At 48.8% G+C, this 23,102-nt stretch overlaps 2 protein-coding genes across 4 annotated transcripts in view; one reads left to right on the plus strand and one right to left on the minus strand.

Moving 5' to 3' along the window:
• ppp3ccb (protein phosphatase 3, catalytic subunit, gamma isozyme, b) overlaps nt 1–2,820 on the plus strand; it is a 32,487-nt gene extending 29,667 nt beyond the window's left edge. Inside the window, exons 13-14 of one of the 3 annotated variants that reach the window (XM_035390865.1) lie at nt 1,047–1,073; nt 2,626–2,820. In XM_035390865.1, the coding sequence (XP_035246756.1) occupies nt 1,047–1,073; nt 2,626–2,786 (188 nt within the window). In that variant the 3' untranslated portion in view covers nt 2,787–2,820. Of the gene's footprint in view, nt 1–1,046; nt 1,074–2,616 lie in introns of all 3 variants that reach the window. The other 2 variants (XM_035390864.1, XM_035390866.1) reach the window with 2 other exon arrangements.
• Nucleotides 2,821–4,495: 1,675 nt separating this feature from the next.
• On the minus strand, nt 4,496–17,152 carry LOC118213023 (zinc metalloproteinase-disintegrin-like crotastatin). The gene is made up of 21 exons (XM_035391616.1): nt 17,092–17,152; nt 16,089–16,174; nt 15,433–15,509; nt 14,941–15,019; nt 14,229–14,305; nt 13,811–13,985; nt 13,638–13,700; nt 13,283–13,354; nt 12,636–12,805; nt 12,409–12,490; nt 11,418–11,551; nt 10,755–10,929; nt 10,162–10,245; nt 9,645–9,840; nt 9,440–9,545; nt 8,999–9,155; nt 8,834–8,914; nt 8,226–8,319; nt 7,952–8,063; nt 7,486–7,600; nt 4,496–4,531 (listed from the first exon to the last, which is right to left on the minus strand). Exons 1-21 carry the CDS (start codon nt 17,147–17,149, stop codon nt 4,496–4,498), a joined length of 2,229 nt encoding a protein of 742 aa, XP_035247507.1. The 5' UTR covers nt 17,150–17,152.
• Nucleotides 17,153–23,102: the final 5,950 nt, after the last annotated feature.

Genomic DNA, 23,102 nt, shown 5'->3' on the forward strand with positions numbered 1-23,102 from the left:
AGCGTCTGCAGCTTGAACCCTAATGGCTCATATCCACACTGTCAGTCACTCAACCACCAATCAGCTTCCTCTTTACTGGGTCGAGAGTTCTTCTGTCAAAAGCTCTGTTGCCAGCAGAGATGACTAATTTGTCAGTTGAAACTGAACAGTAAAAAAATGGCTGTATGAGGAAATTTCAACAGGATTCAGCATGTCAAGGTATTGTAGAGGAAATGAATGAACAAGATCAATAAAGACGAGAACGAGAAAACATTTTTGAGGGAACTTGTTTTTTCTGAAAGTAATATACCAACATTAAGTTTATAATTGTTGGTGTTTTAGTCACATTACGACAACGGTTCTTTAAAAAGCCGTGCTTTTCACTGTTAATGGTAGTGATGGTAATGTTCTCAGTAGGCCACCGTAGTTCAGACTGAGCAAACTCAGACCACATGACTCTGTGAAACTTTTTATCGCTCTTCAGAGATGGAACTGCTGTCTTTCAGTTGATACTTTTTTAGAATTTTCTTTCACTTTTTATTTTCGTGTTTCCTCCCTGTCTGAATGAGGTTATCTAGATTGCGCAGCAGGCTTTCTCACACACACACACGCACACACACACACACACACTGCTTCACCTCTCTCTCTGGGCAGTGCCCAGGCTGTGCAGAAACTCCCAGCATGCACCTCCCAGCAGCGATAGCAATGTGTCGTTATTAATCCACAGCACTGTTTGACCTTTAACCTGGCCATGCATGAGTGGGGGTGGGGGGGGTTTGGGGAGATTGGGTGGGGTTTGGGTGGACAGTGGGTGGGGTTTGAGGGGAGTGGGTGGGGTTTGGGGAGACAGGGCTGTGGTTTGTTTGGGGAGAGTGGGTGGGGTTTGGGGAGACAGGGCTGTGGTTTGTTTGGGGAGAGTGGGTGGGGTTTGGGTAGACGGGGGGTGGGGTTTGAGGCCGGGGGGCGGGGCGGGGTGGATGTGTGTAACTGCATTGATAACGTGACTGGCTGTTTCTCTGTTGTTTTTGGGCATGGCTCTAACGGCTGTACTACTCACACTCTCACAGCCACCGCAGAGGCAGCTGAGGCTAAAGGTACGCAACAACAACTCTCTGTGTGTCCTGTGTCCTGCAAGCCCGCTCCTTCCCTGCACGCCCCCTATAACCCCTCCCCTCCATGCCCCCTATAACCCCTCCCCTCCATGCCCCCTATAACCCCTCCCCTCCATGCCCCCCCATAACCCCTCCCCTCCATGCTCCCTATAACCCCTCCCCTCCATGCCCCCTATAACCCCTCCCAACCATACCTGCTATAGCCCCTCCCAACCACACCCCCTATAACCCCTCTCAGTCATGCTCTCTATAACCCCTCCCCTCCATGCCCCCAATAACCCCTCCCAACCATACCTGCTATAGCCCCTCCCAACCACACCCCCATAACCCCTTCAGACCGCGCCCCCTACAACCATACCCCTCAGTAACGACCCCCACGCCACATACTGCCATAACCTCTCTCCCACCACGCCCAGTCTGACCACACTCACACCGCACCCATCTATAACCACTTCCACACCATGGCCCCTATAACCGCACGCACCCCCAGAGCTGCCCCCCCCCCCCGGGCAGAACTCCCGTTCCGTAGCCGACCGGTGATTGGTGTGGAGCACGGCGGTGTAAACGCGGCTCGGGGCCCTCTTTCACAGAGCCGATGTGCGTTCCCGCCATGTCCCCGTGTGTCCCCGTGTGTCCCCGTGTGTCCCTGTGTGTGTGTCCCTGTGTGTGTGTCCCCGTGTGTCCCCGTGTGTCCCTGTGTGTGTGTCCCTGTGTGTGTGTCCCCGTGTGTCCCTGTGTGTCCCTGTGTGTGTGTCCCTGTGTGTGTGTCCCCGTGTGTCCCTGTATGTCCCCGTGTGTCCCTGTGTGTGTGTCCCCGTGTGTGTATCCCTGTGTGTCCCTGTGTGTGTGTCCCTGTCTGTCCCTGTCTGTCCCTGTGTGTCCCCGTGTGTCCCTGTGTGTGTCCCCGTGTGTGTATCCCTGTGTGTCCCTGTGTGTGTGTCCCTGTCTGTCCCTGTCTGTCCCTGTGTGTCCCTGTGTGTGTGTCCCTGTGTGTCCCTGTGTGTGTGTGTGTCTGTGTGTCCCCATGTGTGTGTTTGTGTATCTTTTCAATGTTCTGCTTTGAAGAGTTTGTACTGTCGAAACCCAACTGTCTCTCATTTTTTGTGTCGGCTGAAATTTAATGTGAGGTCACAGTGCTGCTTTGTGAAATTAATTTAACAACCTTTTTCTGAAAATTTCCCCAATTTTCCCACGCTTTCATGGCAACACCTATCGTGTAAGTGACCCATGTTTTTCATAACCCCCATGAAAAAAAATAAGTATATTTCCCGTAAGATGCACTTTTTACAAGGATATACGTTTATACAACTGATATTTACTGGCTAAGCAGACGGTATGGTACCAATGACTTGTCTGAACCAATCAATACATTTTTCCTATTAATGATAATGAAGTGATGTCACCTGCCAGCCCTTCTCCTTTCAGTGGTGACATATTTGCTTTATTCTCACCAAGTTTGTCTTGCACTCTTCTTCCCCCTCTTTCTCTTTCTGTCTCTCTCTCCCCTTCTCTCTCTCGTCAACAGCCATCCAAGGGTTCAACCCCCAGCACAAGATCCAGAGTTTCGAGGAGGCCCGCGGCCTGGACCGGATCAACGAGAGGATGCCCCCCCGCAAAGACGCCAAGCAGCCGGACGGCATCGCCGTCAACGCCGCCAACGCGCCCGACAAGAACGGGACCAACGCGCAGGCGTAGACACGCCCACGCCCCCAAACCCCCCCCACCCCCCCCCCCCCCCCCCCCCCCCCCCCCAGCGCCCAGCCCCCCCCCCCCCCCCCCCCCCCCCCCCCCCGCCCCAGCGTCACGCTCGTCTTCGCCCTCATTCGCTCTCCGCTCTTCACCGCCCCCTGCTGGAGGGCGTGCTGCGCCGCGGCGGGAACAGGCGGCGGAAACGCACACAACAGCCGCCGCCGGCAACGCCAGAAACGCCACCAGGCCGACCGCGACAAACGCCCCGAAGCAGACCGTCATTTTTATTTATTTATTGAGATATAATAACACTTTAATATCTGTACGTAATAGCTCAGAGTAAATGAATAAACGGTATATCTATATATGTACATAAATATATACGGGGGAGGGGGGGAGGAAGGGCGCAAAGGAAAACCATGGCAACGGTAACCATCGACAATCTCATTTTTTGTAGAACCGAACTGATGTAGGAGATCAATGTTACACGCACATTTCTGTAAATTCAAAAAAGCTCTCGTTCAACAGAGTTGAGAAAACATCTGTCCGGGGGGCCTGTCTATCACTCACACTAGGAGGTAGGATGACAGGAAGAGGAAGAAAAAAAAATTAGCACAGAATATGATTGAATTAATGCATTAAACTTATGGCATGGGCCGCGTTGGCGTACGTTGAAAGGCTCTGGGCCGAACGCGCTGTTTGCGGCTGCTTTGTGTCCAGGGCAGGCGTGCATGCTAACAAACGCTCCCTTGTCCCTAAACGAAAAGAATTTTCGGTTTTCAGAATTGTTTCAGTTCACGTTTAGATTTTTTTTATAGCCCTGTTACATCCGTCTGTCTGGAGCTTCTTGTTACTGGCTTTTGTGGCCTGTAGGCCTTGCAGAAGCACACAGCGGGGGGGGGGGGGGTGTTCTACGTTCCTCCTGCGTACGGCTGCTGTCCCTCGGCGTTTCGTTGCCAGACTCCCCCCCCCCCACCCCCCACCCCCATCCAGCCCCCCCCCGCCCCCTTATTTCTCAGAACCGGAGTTCGGGCCCTGACCGGGTCGTCTGCTGTCCGGCAGCAGGCCGGTCCGAAGCAGACTGCCTGCACTTCCACGTTGTTTCCGTTTCCTTCGTTCCTGTACCGTATTCGCTTGATAGTATTATCGTCAAAAACTCGCGGTCGTTTTCTGCCTCGCCACGCGGTATTCCTCGACGGAACGTAGCCCGCGCGGGTTGGCGGGAAGCGTTAGCGCGTACCAAGCCCACGACCCCGCGGCCGGGCAAGACGCCGGTCGCCACCTCCCTCGCGCTGGGGGTGAGAAGGTTTTTTTTTTTTCGTTTTTTTTCGGAGGGATAGCATAAGTATTCACCCAGCTGTGGAGAGACTTTTAGTTTTCTGTTCTTTTACTGTAAAAAAAAAATGTTACACTCCTATTCCTGCTTCTTGCCCAGTGCATGCTGGGATAGGCTTCGGCAACCCCCGCTACCCTGACCAGGAGTGAGCGAGTTAGATAATGGATGGATGGATGGATGGATGGGTGTTCCAGTCCATGCTGTCCAATCCCAGCTCTCTTTCAGCTGGGTGGGCGGGGATTCTCACTCCTCTCAGTGATGCGTGTAACATCACTGTCTCTTTAAAGGCCGGCAATGCAGACCAAGTCTTTCCCACCCCCTCACCGTTTTATCTGTCCCAGTGGTCCTAGAGCAGCGGCTACATTGCTTGCGGAATGAACTAGCGGAGCGTGTAGGCCTTCCTGCCGGGCGATAGCTTTAGCGCGGTATTAACAGGAGGGTCATTAGGACCCTGAGAGCGCTGTGTCGGAGTCTGGCTGAAGACCGCTGGGTTCTTCGGTGGTAGACTGTTCTCAAGGGACGCCGAAACGGTTACTCACCCGTGACCGTCCCTCGTCTTTCGGTTTCGCCCCGACGCCAGCAGCAGCGGGCTACGCTAATCGCCGCGGGGCGCGGGGCGCGTACGACGCGAACCTTAACGATGCCAAGTAGATTAGAGTCCACCTGTTCACTGTGGTGGGGCTAACCGACCGCCAGGCAGTATCACGAGAGGAAGCCGTCGTGCTCGGACGTAGAAATAGCCGACGCGCCGAATCGGGGCACGCCCGTCCAGGGGTGTAGATACGGAAGGGGCTAGACCGGGCGTGTGCCCCCCGGGGAGGCGACGGCTGAATGTACGCGGGGGAAAGAACAGACGTTAAACCAAAGAGGAACGCATCGGGACCGGTCGACAGAGTTCTGCACGTCGCCCTAGCGATTCTTTGAACTTTGGGGCGGAGCTCGCTGTATAGTAACCGTGGCAACCGCCCGCATCACAGTTCAAAGGGGAGCCGTGCTAGGATGATGAGAGGGGGACTGCAGTGGCTGTCAAGAAAAATGCCCCCAACCCCCCGAATCCCCCCCCACCCCCCCCCCCCGCCCTTTAGTTTCTCTTTTTTTTTCTCATTGAATTGTGGATTTGTGTTCTTACAGGGTGTGCTCTCTCTGTACTGTAGAAACAAGGCTCTGTGGGGCAGATGCTTCCCTTCAGGTTAAGTTTAAAAATAAGAAAATGCGCTTTAGTGTGTGTGTGTGTGTCGGGGAGGTGGGGCTGGGTGGGGCGGGGCTGGTTTGAGAATTGGGGTGCAGGGAGCTGTCAGGGGCGGGGAGGGGGGGCGGGCTATGATCATTTCTGACTTCTGTTAAAGTTTCCAAACATATCTCACAGAATGTACAGGAAATGTTTATTAAGATTTTCTTAAGAGCTGTAAAAAAAAAAAAGAAAAGAAAAAGGTTTTTTGGTCAAGTACTTGTATTGCGAAGCCTCTGAATCTTCATTTATTTAGATGTTTCACTCAACAACAAAAAAAGGTCAAAAAAGAAATACAAAAGAGAAAGTGTCTTAATTTGTCTTTTTTCTGCTACCTTCACGTTTCTTTTTTGTAGCACAGGAGAAATTTGGTGTGTCCATCTTTGACATGTCAGTTTCAAGCCCCTCCCACTCACCTTGCTGAAGGAGGATGGTATCACAGATTCTATAGACTGACAAGATAATCAACTCCATGTTCTTAACATTGAAAGGTCTGTCCCTCTATTGATGAAAGCTGAAACCTTTAGGTTCATTAAGGGCCGTGGCCAAAGGCTACCACAATGGCAATCTGTTATTCTTATGGACAGGATCCTTTTTAAATATTGACTAAATATTGTTGCATAGTATTAAAAAAACCCTGTTACCAGCCTGGACTGCCTTGTATAATATGCAACAGGAGCTGACATTCTGGTTAGTTTGTAGAATCTGTGGCTGGGCTGACCAGTGGAGTGGGTTTCTACATCAAATTAACAAAGACAACAAGTATTTGCACATGTAAAAAATGTTTTATTGCAAGTCACATTAATATGAATTTTATAGAAACTGATGCTGATTAGAATGAGACGGAATACATTGTCAAATCTGATCATTCTTTATACTGCGAGTCATTTTCAAAACATCACCTTAATTTTTCTTTTTAAATGGCCTTCAGTGTAAAACCTCAGAAATTTCAGTATCATTGTCATACACATCACATACAAAATGTTTTCATTTTTTTAAATGTGGTTGAATGAGATGAGTTTTAATAAATGTGGGTGTTAGGAATACTCCAAATTTTCAACAAGATGGCTGTTCGGTAACTGTGGAATGTCCGCTACGTTACGCACCATTCTCTCCTTCCTTTATAACTCACAGTTTTTGATCCGGCCAGTGCCTTAAATTCCCCCCATCCCACCTGTGAGCTAAAATGAATCCATTTTAATCCAGGCTATATTAATTTCTTAGCTGTTCTGGGTGTTCAGCGTGTCCTCTGCTAGTCCTGATCCAAGGACCCCGTGGCCCTCTGTTCCACAGCTTGGAGAAACGGGGACAGAAATCCCCCCTGGCACTAATGAATAGAAAATCTAAGCCCTTTTTAATATGGCGGTGGGCTGTTGCCATGCCGACATGTCACCCCATTACTGCAGTGTGGCCAGTGGTAAATCACATCCAACTTAAACAATAGCAAAAATCTGTTTTAATGAAGCCGGTTATGATGCCTTTATGGAAAAAAAGGAGTGATTATAGAGTTTTGATTAAGAATTATTTTTTTCCTGGAAAGGGTAGCATCCTAAATCTAGATGCTCATTGGAGCTTGACTGCTGTAGCTTTGTGGCCGTCACATTTATAAAGAGAGATGTATTCATTCCAATCCCTTTTAAAGAGGAAGAGGAAGCTATTCTTCTTGAGTAACCCAAGTTGAATTAAGGACACAGTTGCTTAGAAACAGCCAATCAGGATAAGACCTCCATAATAGGATTCCAGAACGAGTTTGTGGGGTCCACACTGGCACAGATGTGTCCTTCAGAAATTGTCCAGCAGAGCGCCCCCTCTGTCACAAGGGTGTAAATGCATCCCTGTCCTCGAAGTTGACCTTTGACCCATTGTCCTCTTGACATGTCCCATGGGTCATCTCGATCGATTGGAGTTCGAGAAGTGTGCCAAGTGTCTGTGCGCGACTGAGTGTTGCGAAGGAGCTGGCCGGCACCTTATTGGTCGACAGCCGTTCTTAAACGAACAGCGGCAGGAATGTGATTGGCTGGCAGTGGCAACTGGGACCTTCCGTGAAGTGTGTGTGAATCCACATGATTGGATGGCACATGCATAATATGTGCCATACTGGTCTGTGCAGTGAGCTATGCAGGTGTTCAGGTATATTTTACCTGCGGGTAGTTTGGATAAGCCATGTTTTTCAGGGAGGGGTTTTGATACACTGAGTAGATGTCCACAGGGAAGGCGGGGTTATTCAGGCCAAGATCCTTCTCAGGCGGAGGGGGTCTGTAAGGGAAGAGACAGTCGCTGTGTGACCGGATATTCTTAACATTCTATATTAGATGTGGTGTACGAAAGAAACATGTATGAAAATGAGTGTTCCTAATACTTAAGTTCTGAGTAGAAAAGTCCCTCAAAAAGGTCACTCACACACACACACACACACAAACACACACACACACAGTGCACCTACAGTTACCAGCTTGTGCTGCTGCACTTCTACTGGAGCTAGAGTATGGCATTTGGAATGAGAACCGAAGTCCAGCGCTCTGAACGCTGCCCCCACACTAGCCCACAGCCCTCAGGCGAGAGCGCCGCATTGCGGACTGAACATCGGTCAGAGCGCGCGGACCGCACCTGGGAGAGCCGCCGAGCTTCTGTCTGCGTTTGAGGTGGACCGCCATTCCGGCCAGGGCCAGCAGGAGCACTAAAGTGGTGCCCGTCGCCGTGGCGATCGCGATGATGGTTCCTGGAGGCAAAGAAAGACATAAGGGCCATCAGCGAGCTCTCTGCCTGGGGATCCATCTCACTGTGGGCTGGCTGCGGTGGAAGAGGTGGGCAGAATGTTTCGCACAGCTGGGGTTCCATTGCTTTGGCTAGTTTTCAATCGGCCCATGCGACTCCTACCAACCTGAGGACACCGCCTGGTCGCTGTCGCCCGAAGACTCGCAGTCCGGGGGTAGCCAGCCAGGCTGACACTGGCACTCAGATCTGTGATTGCACACCTGTGTGACACAACATTGCAATTAAGCGGTCAGTGGGAACCACCGGTGCGACATTGTAATGTCATTGTGGGTTCAGTGTGTGTTGCTGTGCTTGTTGTGATGTCATTGTGGGGTCAGTGTGTGCTTGTGATGTCATTATGGGTTCAGTGTGTGTTTCTGTGCTTGTTGTGATGTCATTGTGGGGTCCGTGTGTGTTTGCTGTGATGTCATTGTGGGGTCAGTGTGAACTTGCTCTGATGTCATTGTGGGGTCAGTGTGTGTTTGCTCTGATGTCATTGCGGGGTCAGTGTGGGCTTGCTGTGATGTCGTTGTGGGGTCAGTGTGAACTTGCTCTGATGTCATTGCGGGGTCAGTGTGTGCTTGTGACGTTACTGTGGGATCAGTGTGGGCTTGGTGTGATGTCACACTGTGAGTTTTGTTTAAAGGTAAAGGCACTGGTATAGGATGAGTATAGGATGCAGGGTATCAGTCCATGTGTCTGTGTGTCTGTCCCACACGGTTCTCTCATGCTTACCGCGTGACCTTTGCATTTTGCTGAGCAGTTGGACGGGCCGTAGGCCATTTCCAGCCCCACACACTGGCTGTCCATGCAGACCTGAGGGTAGGAATGAGTAACGGTCACTGCCAACTCAGATAATGTCTTTAGTGACTTTCCGGCGCCCAAATGGACCCCACTCACCAGTCCATCCCCGCAGCGGGTCCCTGTCTCCACCAGGCCCTGGTCCTCGCTCTGGTCCCTATTAAACGTGGCTCTGCAGTCCGAAAACTCCGCTGCCTGGCCAGAGCTGGGCTCCCTGCTGCCGCCGGTGCAGAACAGTTTCCCACACATCACATCCCTGGAATTAGAATGACCATGATGCACTGCAGTCACAGTGACTGTACTGCACTGGAATTAGAGTGACCATGATGTACTGCAGTTACAGTGAATGTACTGCACTGGAATTTGAACAACTGTACTGACCCAGATTTACAGTGACTACTGCACTGGAATTAATGACTACTGCACTGGAATTAGAATGATCATATTGCATCACAGTTACAGTGACTATGGCACTGCAGTTAGGGGGAATATTGTCGCAGGGTTACAGAGGCTACTTTGTTATGGTTGGACTGAGCGTACTTTTCCTTGCAGGGGACGTATTCCTCACGGCCTGTCCTATTGCAGAACCCGTAGTAGGTGCCCTGGATGTTTTGTTCATAACAGAAATACCGGCCCACACGAGCGGCTGAAAAAAACAAAAAAAAACAAGTCCTTCATGTTAATAAAGCTTGGGAGAAAAGAAGCGAGAGAGGAGAGGGCTCAGGAGACGTTGGGGTTCACTCACTGTCTCCCCATGTCTTGACGCACTGGTCAGCCAGCAGGGGGCAGCGTCCGTCACGACAGTAGCCCTGCCTGCCCTTGCAGGGGATCCCGTTTTGGGAGAAGACGTCCTGCGGACACTGGGCAGACCTCCCCGTGCAGAATTCCGCCAGGTCACACTCGTCCCTCCGACTCCTGCACTCCGTCAAGGGTGAAGCAAACTGCACACATACAGAGGCCCACAGTGAGTGAGTGAGTGAGTGTGTGTGTGCGCGTGTGTATGTGATATGTGTGTGTATGTATAGTATATGCATCTATGTGTGATGTGTGGTGTGTGTGTGAATGCGTGTATGTGATGTGTGTGTGTATGTATAGTATATGCATGGATGTGTGTGTGTGTGTGTGCGTGTATATGTGGTGCGTGTGTGTGTGATATGTATGTGTATGTATAGTATATGCGTGTATGTGATGTGTGTGGTGCATGTTTGTGCGTGTGTGCGTGTGCGCGTGTGTGTGTGTGCTTGTGTGTGTGTTATACTCACCCTGCAGTTTTTACAGCACTCCCCTGTAGCGCACTCAGAGCCTTCAGTCAGTGTGCATGTAGAGGCGTCACAGCAGGGGCACTCCTGCGCCATAAAACAAACACAAAAGGTTATGTACTTTAAAGAAATATTTTTGAAACATTTTGTCACCTTTTTCTCTCCAATTTGTAATGCTAAGTTATGCGCAGGCTGTAACACTCATCGAATACCTGATTTGGGAGAGTGCAGACAAACAACTTTTGTTGTTTGACTACAACAGTCGTCTTCAGCTGTAACCTGCTCAACTCGTTTTATTTACTGTGATAGATACCTTATTACATTTCTGTTACATCCATTCTACCGCTGCTTCATACCAGGCCGGACAGTGGAGGATGAACTCCCCCTCTAGTCGAGTTCCTCCCGAGATTTCCCATCAGGAAGTTTTTTCTCACCACTGTTTCAGTGTTGTCCTCCCGACTGGAGAGTTTTTTTTTTTACCTCGTGTTTGCTATTTGGGGTGCCTATAACAGTGCCTTAACAGGATGAGCCACCCAGCAACCCCACAAGCATCTTTTTTGATGCGTTTTAATCTGCATCTGTGTTTGTGTACGCACCTTCTCGATCCCGCAGTCGCACTCCTCCCCCCTCTCCACGACTCCGTTCCCGCACAGCGAATCAGAAGCCAGCACTATGTCCGGCTTGTCGAAGAGGCAGGGCGGGACGCGGGAAAGCACGAAGGCCTCGTACCCCTGAGCGCTGCAATTGCTGAAGAGCCGCGGGACCTGCTGTCTGAAACAAAAACACACCCCCGTTTTACCTGCCGAAAACCCCCAAAACTCTGAGCTACAGCACTGTTGCACAGTACGATGTTCAGTGTTAAATCAACTCTCACTGAGTACATATGGTCCCTATTGGACTTGTAATCTGTTAGTTGAATTAACACTGGACATTTTACTGTGTGCCAGCAGCAGCGACCACTCTGGACATTTTATCAGCTAAAGTCGTAGGAGCAGTGAGGACATGAACTCTCATAAAAACGCATCAGTTTATGTTTAAACCGAACCGTAAGCAGTACAGTCCATCACGCACACACACAGCGTGCAGTACGCATGCGTGTGCGTGTCCGTGGGTGTACGTGTGTAATAATATTATATATATATATGGGCCTATAACGTAGCAGGAAATTTGCATTTGGTCTGAACGCATGAATGTCATTTACATTTAGACATTTACTCCGAGGGCGTGCCACAGTGACCGCTCTGTGCCCGCCCACTCACCCCAGAACGGCGGACATGATGCAGGGCACACGGGCCCCGCAGGAGCAGCCCCTCGAGTCGTGCCTCATGCCCAGGTTGTGCCCGAGCTCGTGGGCCAGCGTTGCCGCCACTGCGATTGCCTGGGGCTTGTGGTCCTGAGAGACGAGAGAGCACGTAAGATTTAAAGGCGCTATATCAAACTTTTTAAGGTAGACATTATTTTATGAAATAAAACATCCATAGAGCTTGCAGAACAATGCACAGTAAAAGTATTGTTTTTCCTCAAAAAACAAAAAAAACATTGACTATGAATTTGTCATTTCAAATATATTTTATTATCTGTAAGCCATGTTTTGGGTATGTCTGTCTGTGACATCAGATACTGGGGTTACCATGGCGCCTCCAGTAATGAGCCAATAGCACGCCTATCTTTTCTTACGAATAAAATAGGCATCTGGTTGCCATTAGTAACCGTGATGAAATGGCTGACTTTGTTGGTAAGCGCATGGCTCCACCAGAGAAGCAGCTAAGCCCAATCAGCTCCAGACCCAAGAAACCACACTATCTATCTCAAAAGCTGAGTGATACAAATCGTGGGAAAACGAGCAAAATCGTGAACATCGGTCTGGCTTGTGGTCAGCAGAGAGAGCTGAGGGAGTTGAAAATAGGGCTGAAAGAAACACTAGCCTGTAATTAGTCTCATCATTAACTGTCAAACGCATGTATGAGATGAGTGACTAACTGAACGGAGCAAGTCCTCTTTCATTTGGTTTTTTGGGCTCAGAAATACCCTCGTCCTATCAAAGCAACTCTTCCGGAAGCCAATCCCCACTGTCATAACAACTCCAACAACAGGAAGTTATTGTTCATTATCCAATTAGCCATGGCTCATTTACTTGGGTGGCATCATTGAACGTGTTTAATGTTCTTGTGTATTTTCGATAAGGGCAGATTCTGCTCAGTCTTTAAACCATGTGGCGTAATGTGCTGTACGTAGGGAAATCCAAAGTACCTGCACAACTCCGGTCGAGCTAATGGTGCACATTTGCTCCACATTGGCAATTCCCACGATAGACCCCTCAAGGTCAATGCCCCTGAAAGACAGGAAGAGGAAGGAACCGTGTGTACCCAGGGAGCTCGTATCATGTGACGTGTGTATATATGTGTGTGTTTGAGAGAGACTTTGTGGGGGTTTGGGGAGATGGGGGGGGGCGTGTCTGAGACCCGGACGGTACGTACGTTATCAGCATTGCGCTGTCGTGCGGGCCGGTCCCCAGCAACACCTCGTTTCTCCAGGCTGTGAAGCGGCCCAGGGTCTGGCCGGGGGAGGCCACCACCTCGATCCAGTCCCGGTCCGTCCACACCTCCAGCCCCACCAGGACCACGGACGTGTTGAGCGGCTGGTAAACCTGCGAGCGGGGTCGGGGGTCGGGGGGGGGGGTCAGAGGTCACACATCGAGCAAGCCAAAGTTATCTGCCATCTGGATAACTGCTTCCCAGATGTGAAGAATCAACACAGATTCTCCATGGCAACCAGATGACCAGCTTCTGCGTTTCTTCAGGTCCTCTCTGTTTCCTTACTGAGGACCATCCTAGGAGAGCTTATGCTGGTTGAGCTATTCACAGTGTTACGGCCAAACCCGTCTCATGCAAAAAAAAAGCAGGCAAATGCCATGCAAAAGAAGAGCAATGGAGACCAAGCCACGGCTGCAGAACGGGGAAGGTCTGGCCTACTGCACGCGGTGCGGGCGTGGCAATGAGATCCAGCCCAATTAAAAGAGGGAAGGCCCATCCCACAGTCAGAGATGGGGCCCCAGCGAGCTCGGCCAGCCTGTAGGCAACTGGGACTGTTGCTCCAGATGCAATAAAAGTAGAACGGAGCTCACCGCGTTGACGAAGTTCACCATTTGAAACGCCCTCTTCCTCACTGCCGCGAAGTCACGCCTCAGTTTCTGGTACTGAAGAAACAGGCAAGGATGAATCTGAATCATTATGCGAATCACTGAGAAATCACTGAATCACACCAGATGCAGATTTCTCAGGAATAACCAAATCTCACACACATCACTGACTGACACTGGAATCATTTGGAATCATTTCACTCTGGCCTCTATATGTAATTTGTTGGTTTTTACAATGTAATTATTTTGATATTTCTAATGCTTTAGAATTAGTCTAGAGAATTAGTCTACAAGTCTTTTTCACATTGTGGGTTCTAACCAGGAAAGAACCAGTTCTTACCTCTCTGTTGTCAACTACTAGATACAGCTCGACATATTTCTTCTGCTTCAACAGTGAATCAGCCTGGAAGAGAAGAAATAAATTGCGTTGGATTTACCGGCTCAAACGCGGCAATACTGCTTGAAACCAAAAGATCCGACAGGTCAGTGTGTCGCCTGGATGTCATCTCTTACCGAGGCCCTAGAGCGCCCCCGTGGGGTGGCAGTGGGATAGGCAGCGTCCCAGCTGCTGTTGGTGACCCCACAGGTGGATTCGGGGTTCTGGTATGTCTGCAGGCTGTGGTCACCGGTGTCATTGCCAGACAAGGGTTCAATCAGGTACTGCTGGGATGCTGTCCTGAGGTAACCCCTGGTAACGGAGCATTGGGATGGAGGGGGTTGGAGACTGAGAGCCAACTATTGTTTCACAATTTTTATTTAGAGTATTTCATAGTCCTTTACAGTACAGTAGAAGACACCTAAGTTTAAACCTCCTAATGAAAAGGACTTTGAGTGTGTGTTTGCGTGCGTATGCGTGTGTGTGTGTGTGTGTGTGTGTGTGTGCATGCATGCGTGCACATGTGTACATGCCATAAATACATGCCCCTCCTACCTCAGACCGTTACATGTGCTGATGCTAACGACAGACTCGCTGTCGTTCAAAATCCTGCCATCGTAGTAGCAAAGGTCCTGTGTGGAGCAGGCAGAAAGGGTGAGAATGGGTGCAAAAGCACAGTGTTGTGACCACACTGTTACAGCATTATAGTGTGACAGGTATCACAGTATTGTCACAGATCTGGTTGAAAGGTAGCCTTTGTGGTGCAGTTAATAAACTCACTTCGAGAACACTTAACTGTCTGCAGGGTACATTTACAACATTATAGTGTGTGACAATGTTATTACAGTATTGTGACAACACTGTTATAGCATTATAGTGCTGTGACAGTGTTATCACGGTATTGTGACAGCACACTTATAGCATTATAGTGCTGTGACAGTGTTATCACGGTATTGTGACAGCACACTTATAGCATTATAGTGCTGTGACAGTGTTATCACGGTATTGTGAGAGCACACTTATAGCATTATAGTGCTGTGACAGTGTTATCACGGTATTGTGACAGCACACTTATAGCATTATAGTGCTGTGACAGTGTTATCACGGTATTGTGACAGCACACTTATAGCATTATAGTGCTGTGACAGTGTTATCACGGTATTGTGACAGCACACTTATAGCATTATAGTGCTGTGACAGTGTTATCACAGTGTTCTAACAGCATTTTCAGCATTTATAGCATCGTGACGGAGTTTGGCACACACACCAGGTCCGGTCGGGCGGAGGTGACCCTGGTGCCATTCGTGGTGTAGTGCGTCTCAGTGTAGCGTCTGCTCAGCAGGCCCCTGTGAACACAAGCAAGCCCCTCAGGACCCTGTACCCCAAAACTACTTAAAACCACTCCTCCAGAAACTACAGCTTATAGTAGTTTATGTGTATAGATGAGACATGAGACAAACAATGCAACTGGACAAACCGCTAGAGTAGTCAAAGAACTCCATGCAGTGTGATTTTGATTTTAAACTATCTTTGGTGTTAAGCTTTTTCTGAGTATTTTCTTTTTTGTTTTCTCATACTCATAACTCTATGTACTCTGGGGTCATGATGTTCAGCTGACAGTGATACAGTAAGCATTGTATTACTGTCTGCCAGGTGTGTGTGTATGTGCTGGTGGGAGGTAGGTGTGGGCGTGGCCTTGTCGAGGGGCATGTCCCACCGGCCCCCGCTCAGTGGGAGCGCGGACGGAGGCCCGACTCACAGGTTTCTCTCCAGGCGCATCACGACGTCCCTCCCGCTCACCGTCATGGCGTAGGTCACCTCGTCAGGCCACGGGGACTGTGGGATGGAGGAGGAGGGGTCAGCCGTTACCGCACAGCACCGGGTCTAGAACATTCTCACCCTCACATCGCGCACGTATGATTATGAAGTATGACTTCACTATGGGAATGAGGCCTCCATGGCATGGCTTTCTAAACCGGGTCCTGGGGACCCCTGTGTTTGTTAGTTACAGCTGAAATAACTGTTTCCAGCAGGGCCGTGCTGAGACCTTTTGAGGGGCAGGTGCTCAAAGTGAGAAAAGGGCAATATAGAAAAACGACACCCAGTTATTGTGAAAAAAAAATATTTTACCAAAATGAATAAATGAAAATAAATGACAGCCACAATAATGATACTCATTTTTTTAAAAACCATTGGGCACTTGGAGCAAAAGGGGTGGGTTCTCGGGGCACCCTAACCCCACCCCTCTCCACATCCCTGATGTCCGGTCTCTAATGGGCTGTTGACTGAGCTATAGCCTATAGAGGGGGCTATATTACAACATGCATGTCTGCTTTATTTAATCGATAATTTATCAAAATTGTTGGCCTCAGTTTAAACAAATATGGGGGAAATGAGACAATGAAATGGTCTTACCTGTGTGTCTCTCCTGTGTAGTGCGTGCAGTTTGATTGGTCGAACCACCTGGTAGTCCCTCCCATCGTCTGCAGGGTGGAGTCCCGCTGTGGGAAGAGAGACCGATGATGTCACACACGTAAGCTAGTCAGATCTGTTCTCATTGGGTCAAGAGTTTTCCAAACACTTCATGGATTACTATAGACCTACAATGTAACTCTTACAGTAGTTCAGTTGCACATAATCATCATTCATACAGAGAACAACTGTACAACTCCATGTGCCATGTGAACTGAAAATGAGTGGATCTTACACTTTGAAATAAGAATGAATTATGTATCGGATAATGAGCATAATGTAACAGCGATAATTCTACTCAAAACTTGTACAAAGAGACTGTACAATAGTTTTTTTTACAAGAGTCTCCAAGAGTGAAGTGATTAGACGGAAGAATTAAATTGAATTCATCTTTCTTATCATGAGTCAATGAGAAAAACAACAAAAAAAATAAAAATAAAACATGATATATGTGCAAAGTACAATCCCACAGCAGTGTAGTAGTTTCTGTCTTTTTCTCCCTCTGTTCCAGTTCTAGGGTAAAACATTCTGTCCCATACCTTACGCAGGCCAGTACACACTCAAAGCAGGCCTGTTGGCCCTGATTAATGACCCAGTCATATCTATCTAAGAGTGGAAAACAAATTACAAATTTCTCTGCCAACAGTCACATCAAGAATTATCCAGAATTTAATCTAAAATTACCAAAATTTACCTTGCTCTGCTTCACCCAAACATTCAGAGGTGCTCCAACTGCCCACTACTACCCATAGTTATCCAGAGTTGCTCCATTATAAGTTGCAGACATTCATATGCGTACCCCTAGTTGGCCTCTGTTGCCCAGGTACCGCAAGTCATACCCAGTAACACTCCTGTTCTGCTTTACCCTCAGCTATCCTCAGCTACTGCCTGTTAGCTGCCCTTTCCCAGCCCATTGTGATGTAGAGACGTCTATTCAGTGTCCTACCTAAGAGATGAGGGGATGAAAGAGCCAAGAGCACCAAGGAGAGAGATCTGCCGTCCATCACCGACCCACGAACAGGTACAGGGTTGAGTGAGAGGAACTGTTTTTTTTTAACCTTTTATAGATTCCTCCCTCCTTTCTCTCTCTTTGTCCCACCTCTCCCTCTCTCTCCCTCCTGCACAGTCCACCCCTTTTCTGTGTTTGTCGTACCACTGCAGTCATTACACCTGGTTAAATTCTTAAACTTCCTTGTCGTCACAGAGTTATCATTCTCTCTCTCTCTCTCTCCGTCGCCTCCCCAAGCTCTCTCTCCAAGTGTTTGATGGCAAATCAAATGCCAGAAGTAACGGGAAATGAAATGTTGAAGTACAGATAAGCAACAAGTTTTGTGCGTAGTTAACACATAGAGAACGCATAAACAACACGTTGACTGCAAGTTGACAACACGTGATTCCAGATGTCAATTTAAAGTATTTTTGACCTGTTCGGCCTTCCATAGTAGAAAACGATGCAAGGAAAGGAAGCAAGGACGGATAAAATAAGCAACTGGAAGGACCCCCTCCTTTCCTCCACTACCACCTCCTCTCCTCTGTGTCCTGGAAACTGATCTTTGTGTCCTCCCCCCCTCCTTCCCTTCAGTGTCCCTATATTGGAGGAAACAAGCGAAGTGCACAGAACCGTATTGGCGAAGCGGCTTCAAACTCGCCTCCTCCCCTCCTTTCCTCCACATACTCCCGGGGAGGAGACGAGTGGTAGTGGGGGTGCGGAGGAAAGGAGGTGAGGAGCGGAAAGTGTTGGGGCGCTCCCCATTATTCTGGGTTTGTCCATAGCGTTGCGCAGCACGTGTATCTGATGGCGGGATACTGCTGACCTCATTGTGCCGCAGAGACTCCTCTAGTTGATCAGGCACGTCTGATCTGCCTGTGCCGCCTGTGCCACCTGTGTTGCGCAGTTGTACCGCGTGAGGTGACTGCGCAGCTCAGGTGTAAGACGAGGCAGCTGGCTGCACGTTTCCAGGCACACGTGCAGGCATGTTGCACACGTTTGCTACGGGAAAGAGGAAATCAAAAACTAATTCATCAAACAAGGAGGCTCGGTTTGCCAGTCAAAATTATGAAAAGGTAAACATGGCACACAAGTGGGATTTGACCTATTTTCATATCACAATGGCCTATCATTCCGCGTTGACTTTGTTTTGTTTCCTTTCAGGAAAGCTGTCAGATCTGTGATGAAAGGTACCTAAGTGGCATCTATTTATCGACCTTTCATTTCCCGAAACGTTTCACGGGTTTAAATTGGAGCCTGACTCCGTCTCGCACGCTGTCCTCACACCTCGCTGTTGACCGATGGCGTGTGTTTGCCGAACATACTGCCCCTATTCTCACTCACACAGCTGGGCTTTGAGCTGAAACACCTGAGGTCATACACCTCCGCCAGGACCTTTCTGTTTGGCTCGATACCAATGCAGATGAGCCCGTTTAAATCACTGACCGTAAAATTGGGCCAAAGTCCTCATTTCTCATTCCTGTGGCAGGTGTAGGTCATGACCAGGGCAGGCTATGAGAATTAGTGACCAAGACAGTCACCATCCCTCTGGGGGGGGGGGAGATGGACATGTTGTCACACGCACAAACACACACATTACATTACATTTATTTGGCAAACGCTTTTACAATGAGTGCATGCATGCCAAAGGTCATTGCGACATAGCTCAGGAGGGGCGATATAGCTCAGGAGGTAAGACCAATTGTCTGGCAGTCGGAGGGTTGCCGGTTCAAACCCCGCCCTGGGCGTGTCGAAGTGTCCTTGAGCAAGACACCTAACCCCTAACTGCTCTGGCGAATGAGAGGCATCAATTGTAAAGCGCTTTGGATAAAAGCGCTATATAAATGCAGTCCATTTTACCATTTACCATTGGAACAACTACAAAACACAGGTCTGATAAGGTACGATACTCATTTTGTAACAGTTAATCATAGCCATGAACACATTAAGTTCAGTTCGCCCAGTAAACAGTAAACTTTCTGACCTAACCTATGCTATGTCAAACTAGCAGGCATGACAAGCTACAACATCAAGATAATGATACAAAGTACAATATAAGTGCTGGATGGAGGTACATGTAACATGAAAGTGGCACTGGGGGTACATGTGTAACAAGAAAGTGCTATAGGAACGAAGTAGAGGGATTTACGTGATAAAAATCATCCCAGATTGGGAGTACCCTGCAGATTGTTGATGGTTAGTCCAGGTATAGTGAGTCTTCAGACTACGGCGGAAGGTGGGCAATGACTGAGTGGTTCGTAGAGGAACAGGGAGTTTGTTCCTCCACTGGGGAGCTAGCATGGAGAAGCTCTGTGGTAGGGACGAGCGAGAACCATTCACCTGGATGGCAGGGGGTGAAAGTCACCCTGCTGCAGCAGAGCGGAGTGGTTGAGCTGGCGTGTAGGATTGAATCATGTCCTGTATGTAGGCGGGGGCTGTCCTGTTGGCTGCAGAGTAGGGTCAGGATTTTAACCTGATACTGGCATCGACCGGCAGCCAGTGGAGTGACCTCAGCAGAGGAGTGACGTGAGAGAACTTAGGAAGGTTGCAGATGAGTCGGGCAGCAGCATTCTGAATCATCTGTAGTGGCTGTATGGCACGAGCTGGCAGGCTTGCAAACACACACACATACACACACACACACACACACACACTTTTAAAAGTCTGTCTGTATAACTTGCAAAGCTAATGCAGCTGCAGGTGTGTCACAGTTGTCCTGCTGACCCAAGAAGTCCCTGCTGAACAAGGTCAAGTCGGGAGTTGGGCAGTGGACACACAAAACAGAAGCGGTGTGCTGAAAAACTTCGGCTGTTCGGTGACTAACCCGCTGCTTCGGCCGTGGCTGGTACTGCTTGCCACTCCCACACCTTAGTAACCTTAATCTGTGAACCAGTGAAGTCATCGCTCTTTTGAGCCTCCAATCAGAGCACTGGAATCTGTCAAAAACATCCTTCGGGAAGGGCTCTGCTGTCGTAACCTACCGAACGCAGTACTTTAGCTCGATTACTATGCAAACAATTTGCGATAGCTAGAGAAACCTGTCTGAAGGGAAATGGGTTTCCTGGCATGAAAAAGATTCCTTTGAAACCCTGCTGCTGAACCTGAATATGATTTCACGTTGGAATGAGCTTGAATTTTTACCATGTAAACGGCTTTGTCTTCATATCTGAAGTGGTTGCTGACTGCAATTCACAAAGGAAACCTCGCCATTAAAAAAAAAAAAAATGAAACAGACTACAGCACAGAACTCATACAGATACCCACGGTCAGAACCAGCAAGCACATCATTGTGACATCATTGCGACTCCGAGCAGACTTCACATCATCAATAACAATAACAACGACATCACTGTAGCACAGTGTTCCACAGCCCTCACCCAGGGGAGCAGCAGGACCTCATGGTTTTCATTATCTCCTCTAAATCTGCATACGCTTTAGAACCAGAAAACCAGCTGAGGTGAGCGTGTTAACGTATCCATTAATTGCCGGGTAACTACAAAGACCAGCTGACCCTGCTGCTCGACAGGATCGCGGATTGAGGACCGCTGGATTACCAGGCTAACGTGTCCTATTCTGAAAAAAAAGTATTCTCATATTTGCAGTTCACCAGCAGAGGGCGCTCACTCCTCAATGGGGCCACCCGGTTGCAGCTTTTCCTTCCTCGCGCGTGACACCAGCGCAGTGAACTGACCTGAGGTCAGTGCGCGCGGCAGCACATTGTGTCTGGTATTCTGGCGCAGTACGACCGCACCGACAGGGATATCAGTGATCTTCGGACAGGGAACTCTCTCTCCCGGCCCAGCGCAGAAAAAACTGGTTTGCTCCTGACAGGGAAAAACAAGTCAGGGTCGACACGTTCTGTTCTCGCTCCCCGCGGCGAGGGCCAAATTCAAATTCACACAACACCCCTCGCTGTTCCTGGAATGGTTCCTGACAGTGTTGTAGTGTAATTAGGGGAAACGTTGCCGGAACGTTACACGGGCCCCTCGCCGCCGCTGTAGTGCAATTAGGGGAAATGTTACTAGAACGTTATACGGTCCCCTTTACCACTGTTGTAGTGTACGAGGACGGAGTGTGGCACAGTGGGTAAGGAACTGCGCTTGTAACCGAAAGGTCGCAGGTTCGATTCCCGGGTAAGGACACTGCCGTTGTACCCTTGAGCAAGGTACTTAACCTGCATTGCTTCAGTATATATCCAGCTGTATAAATGGATACAATGTAAAGTGCTATGTAAAAAGTTGTGTAAGTCGCTCTGGATAAGAGCGTCTGCTAAATGCCTGTAATGTAATGTAATGTAATGTGTACGATAGATAAACATTACTGGAAGGTTATATTTGATTCTGCTTGTGGGGCCAGTTTTAAAAGCAGCGGAACGCTGTGGGGGAGCCAGGACGATGTGGGGGAGCCAGAAACAGCCTGTGCAGCCACAGTGACTGTGTAAGGGTACGTTTAAACCGCAGGTCTTCGTGACCAGTTCATTTTTTTGTTGTTGCCTATATCCTTTTTTTTTCGACCGCCTGTTTACATCTACTTTTAAAAGTGACCCGTATCCGATACCTGCATCAACTCGGATTAAGCGCGAAGCAACCCGCATGCGTACGCGAGGGTTTGTTTAGCAACACGGAAGTAAACGACCACGCCGCCACGGCCGTATCGCCGTCTGCAACGGACACAAAACCAGACAGAAATAATCATTCAAGCTATTGCTTTTTGAATCTTAGGTCCAGAACGAACATTCCTGTATTGGGCCTATACTCTTCACCCCACGGACTTAACAAGCACATAGTCTTGGTATTCGTCCACTGAAACTTAGGCTTTTTTCTCTATTTAATTTTTGTAAACATTTAACGTTACCAGCAGAGAGTGGTTGCGGATGTAATTATGTTACTCATTCAAATTCAAAACAAGTGCGAGAGTATCGCATTTTGAATGACGTGCGAATCGCAATGACATGGAGATACCGATCTGTGCGTTTACATGACGGTCGCATTGGCAGGTATCCAATTCCTGATTTATATCCGCATATGAATGCGGCCCAAAGCGGATCTGAACGTGTTCAATCGCGTTTGCTGTTTCCTGTTTACAAGTTAATAATGCTAATCTGAACTGTGGCACACGTGAGCCAAGGTTTGGGAATTGGGTCACGTTTACCAGGCGGTGTATACGCAGCCAAAGCGGCCGTGTTCAGCATGGACCCACCCCTCCGGGTTCTTTAGTGGTGTGTCTGACCCAGCCTTCCTCTGAGAGAGAGACTGTGTGTGTGAGAGAGTGTGCGTGTGCATGTGTGTGAGTGTAAGAGTGTGTGTGTGTGTGTGTGTGAGTGTAAAAGTGTGTGTGTGTGTGTGTGTGTGAGTGTGAGGGTGTGGGTGTGTGAGAGAGAGAGTGTGTGTGTGTGTGTGTGTGTGAGAGAGAGAGAGAGTTTGTGTGTGTGTGTGTGTGTGAGTGAGTGTCTGTGAGTGCGTGTCTGAGAAAGTGTGTTTGTGTGAGTGTGTGTGTGTATATGCGAGAGAGAGAGTGTATGTGATAGAGTGTGCATGTGTGTAAGTGTGAGAGTGTATGTGTGTGTCTGAGAGTGTGTGCGTGTGTTTTACAGGTAGAGTCTATAGGTGTTCCTCTCTATACTCCCTTGTTTCAGCTTTTCTGCACAGTTAATAATACTTCCCCACTGTGGACAACACAATACAGGAAGTGATACACTATAGCCAGATCCATCTTGAGATTCCTTCCTCCTAGGGTGTTTTTTCTTTCCATTGTTTGAGGGGTTTTTCTTTCCACTGGACAAATATGAGTCAGTGTAAATGCCGACTAATATTGTAGACCTATGGCATACAGTATAATCCAGTCTGAAGTTTGCTCCATATTCCGATCCCTTATTTCTCTATAGGCCAATCAGACGCTACAATACAAAGTGACTTATTTCAGTCTTTTGGGCCATTAAACCCAAAGGGGGCTGCTCTTGAACATCATAG

The sequence above is a fragment of the Anguilla anguilla genome, chromosome 14 (genome assembly GCF_013347855.1).
Source record: "Anguilla anguilla isolate fAngAng1 chromosome 14, fAngAng1.pri, whole genome shotgun sequence".
Lineage (NCBI taxonomy): Eukaryota > Metazoa > Chordata > Actinopteri > Anguilliformes > Anguillidae > Anguilla > Anguilla anguilla.

Coding starts and splice junctions, on each gene's coding strand:
- LOC118213023 (XM_035391616.1), bottom strand. CDS start 17,149: ATGGACGGCAGATCTCTCTCCTTGGTGCTCTTGGCTCTTTCATCCCCT. Junction 15,510..16,088: donor TACACAGGAGAGACACACAG/GTAAGACCATTT, acceptor TCCATCCCACAG/TCCCCGTGGCCTGACGAGGT. Junction 8,915..8,998: donor CCCGCTGCGGGGATGGACTG/GTGAGTGGGGTC, acceptor TCCTACCCTCAG/GTCTGCATGGACAGCCAGTG.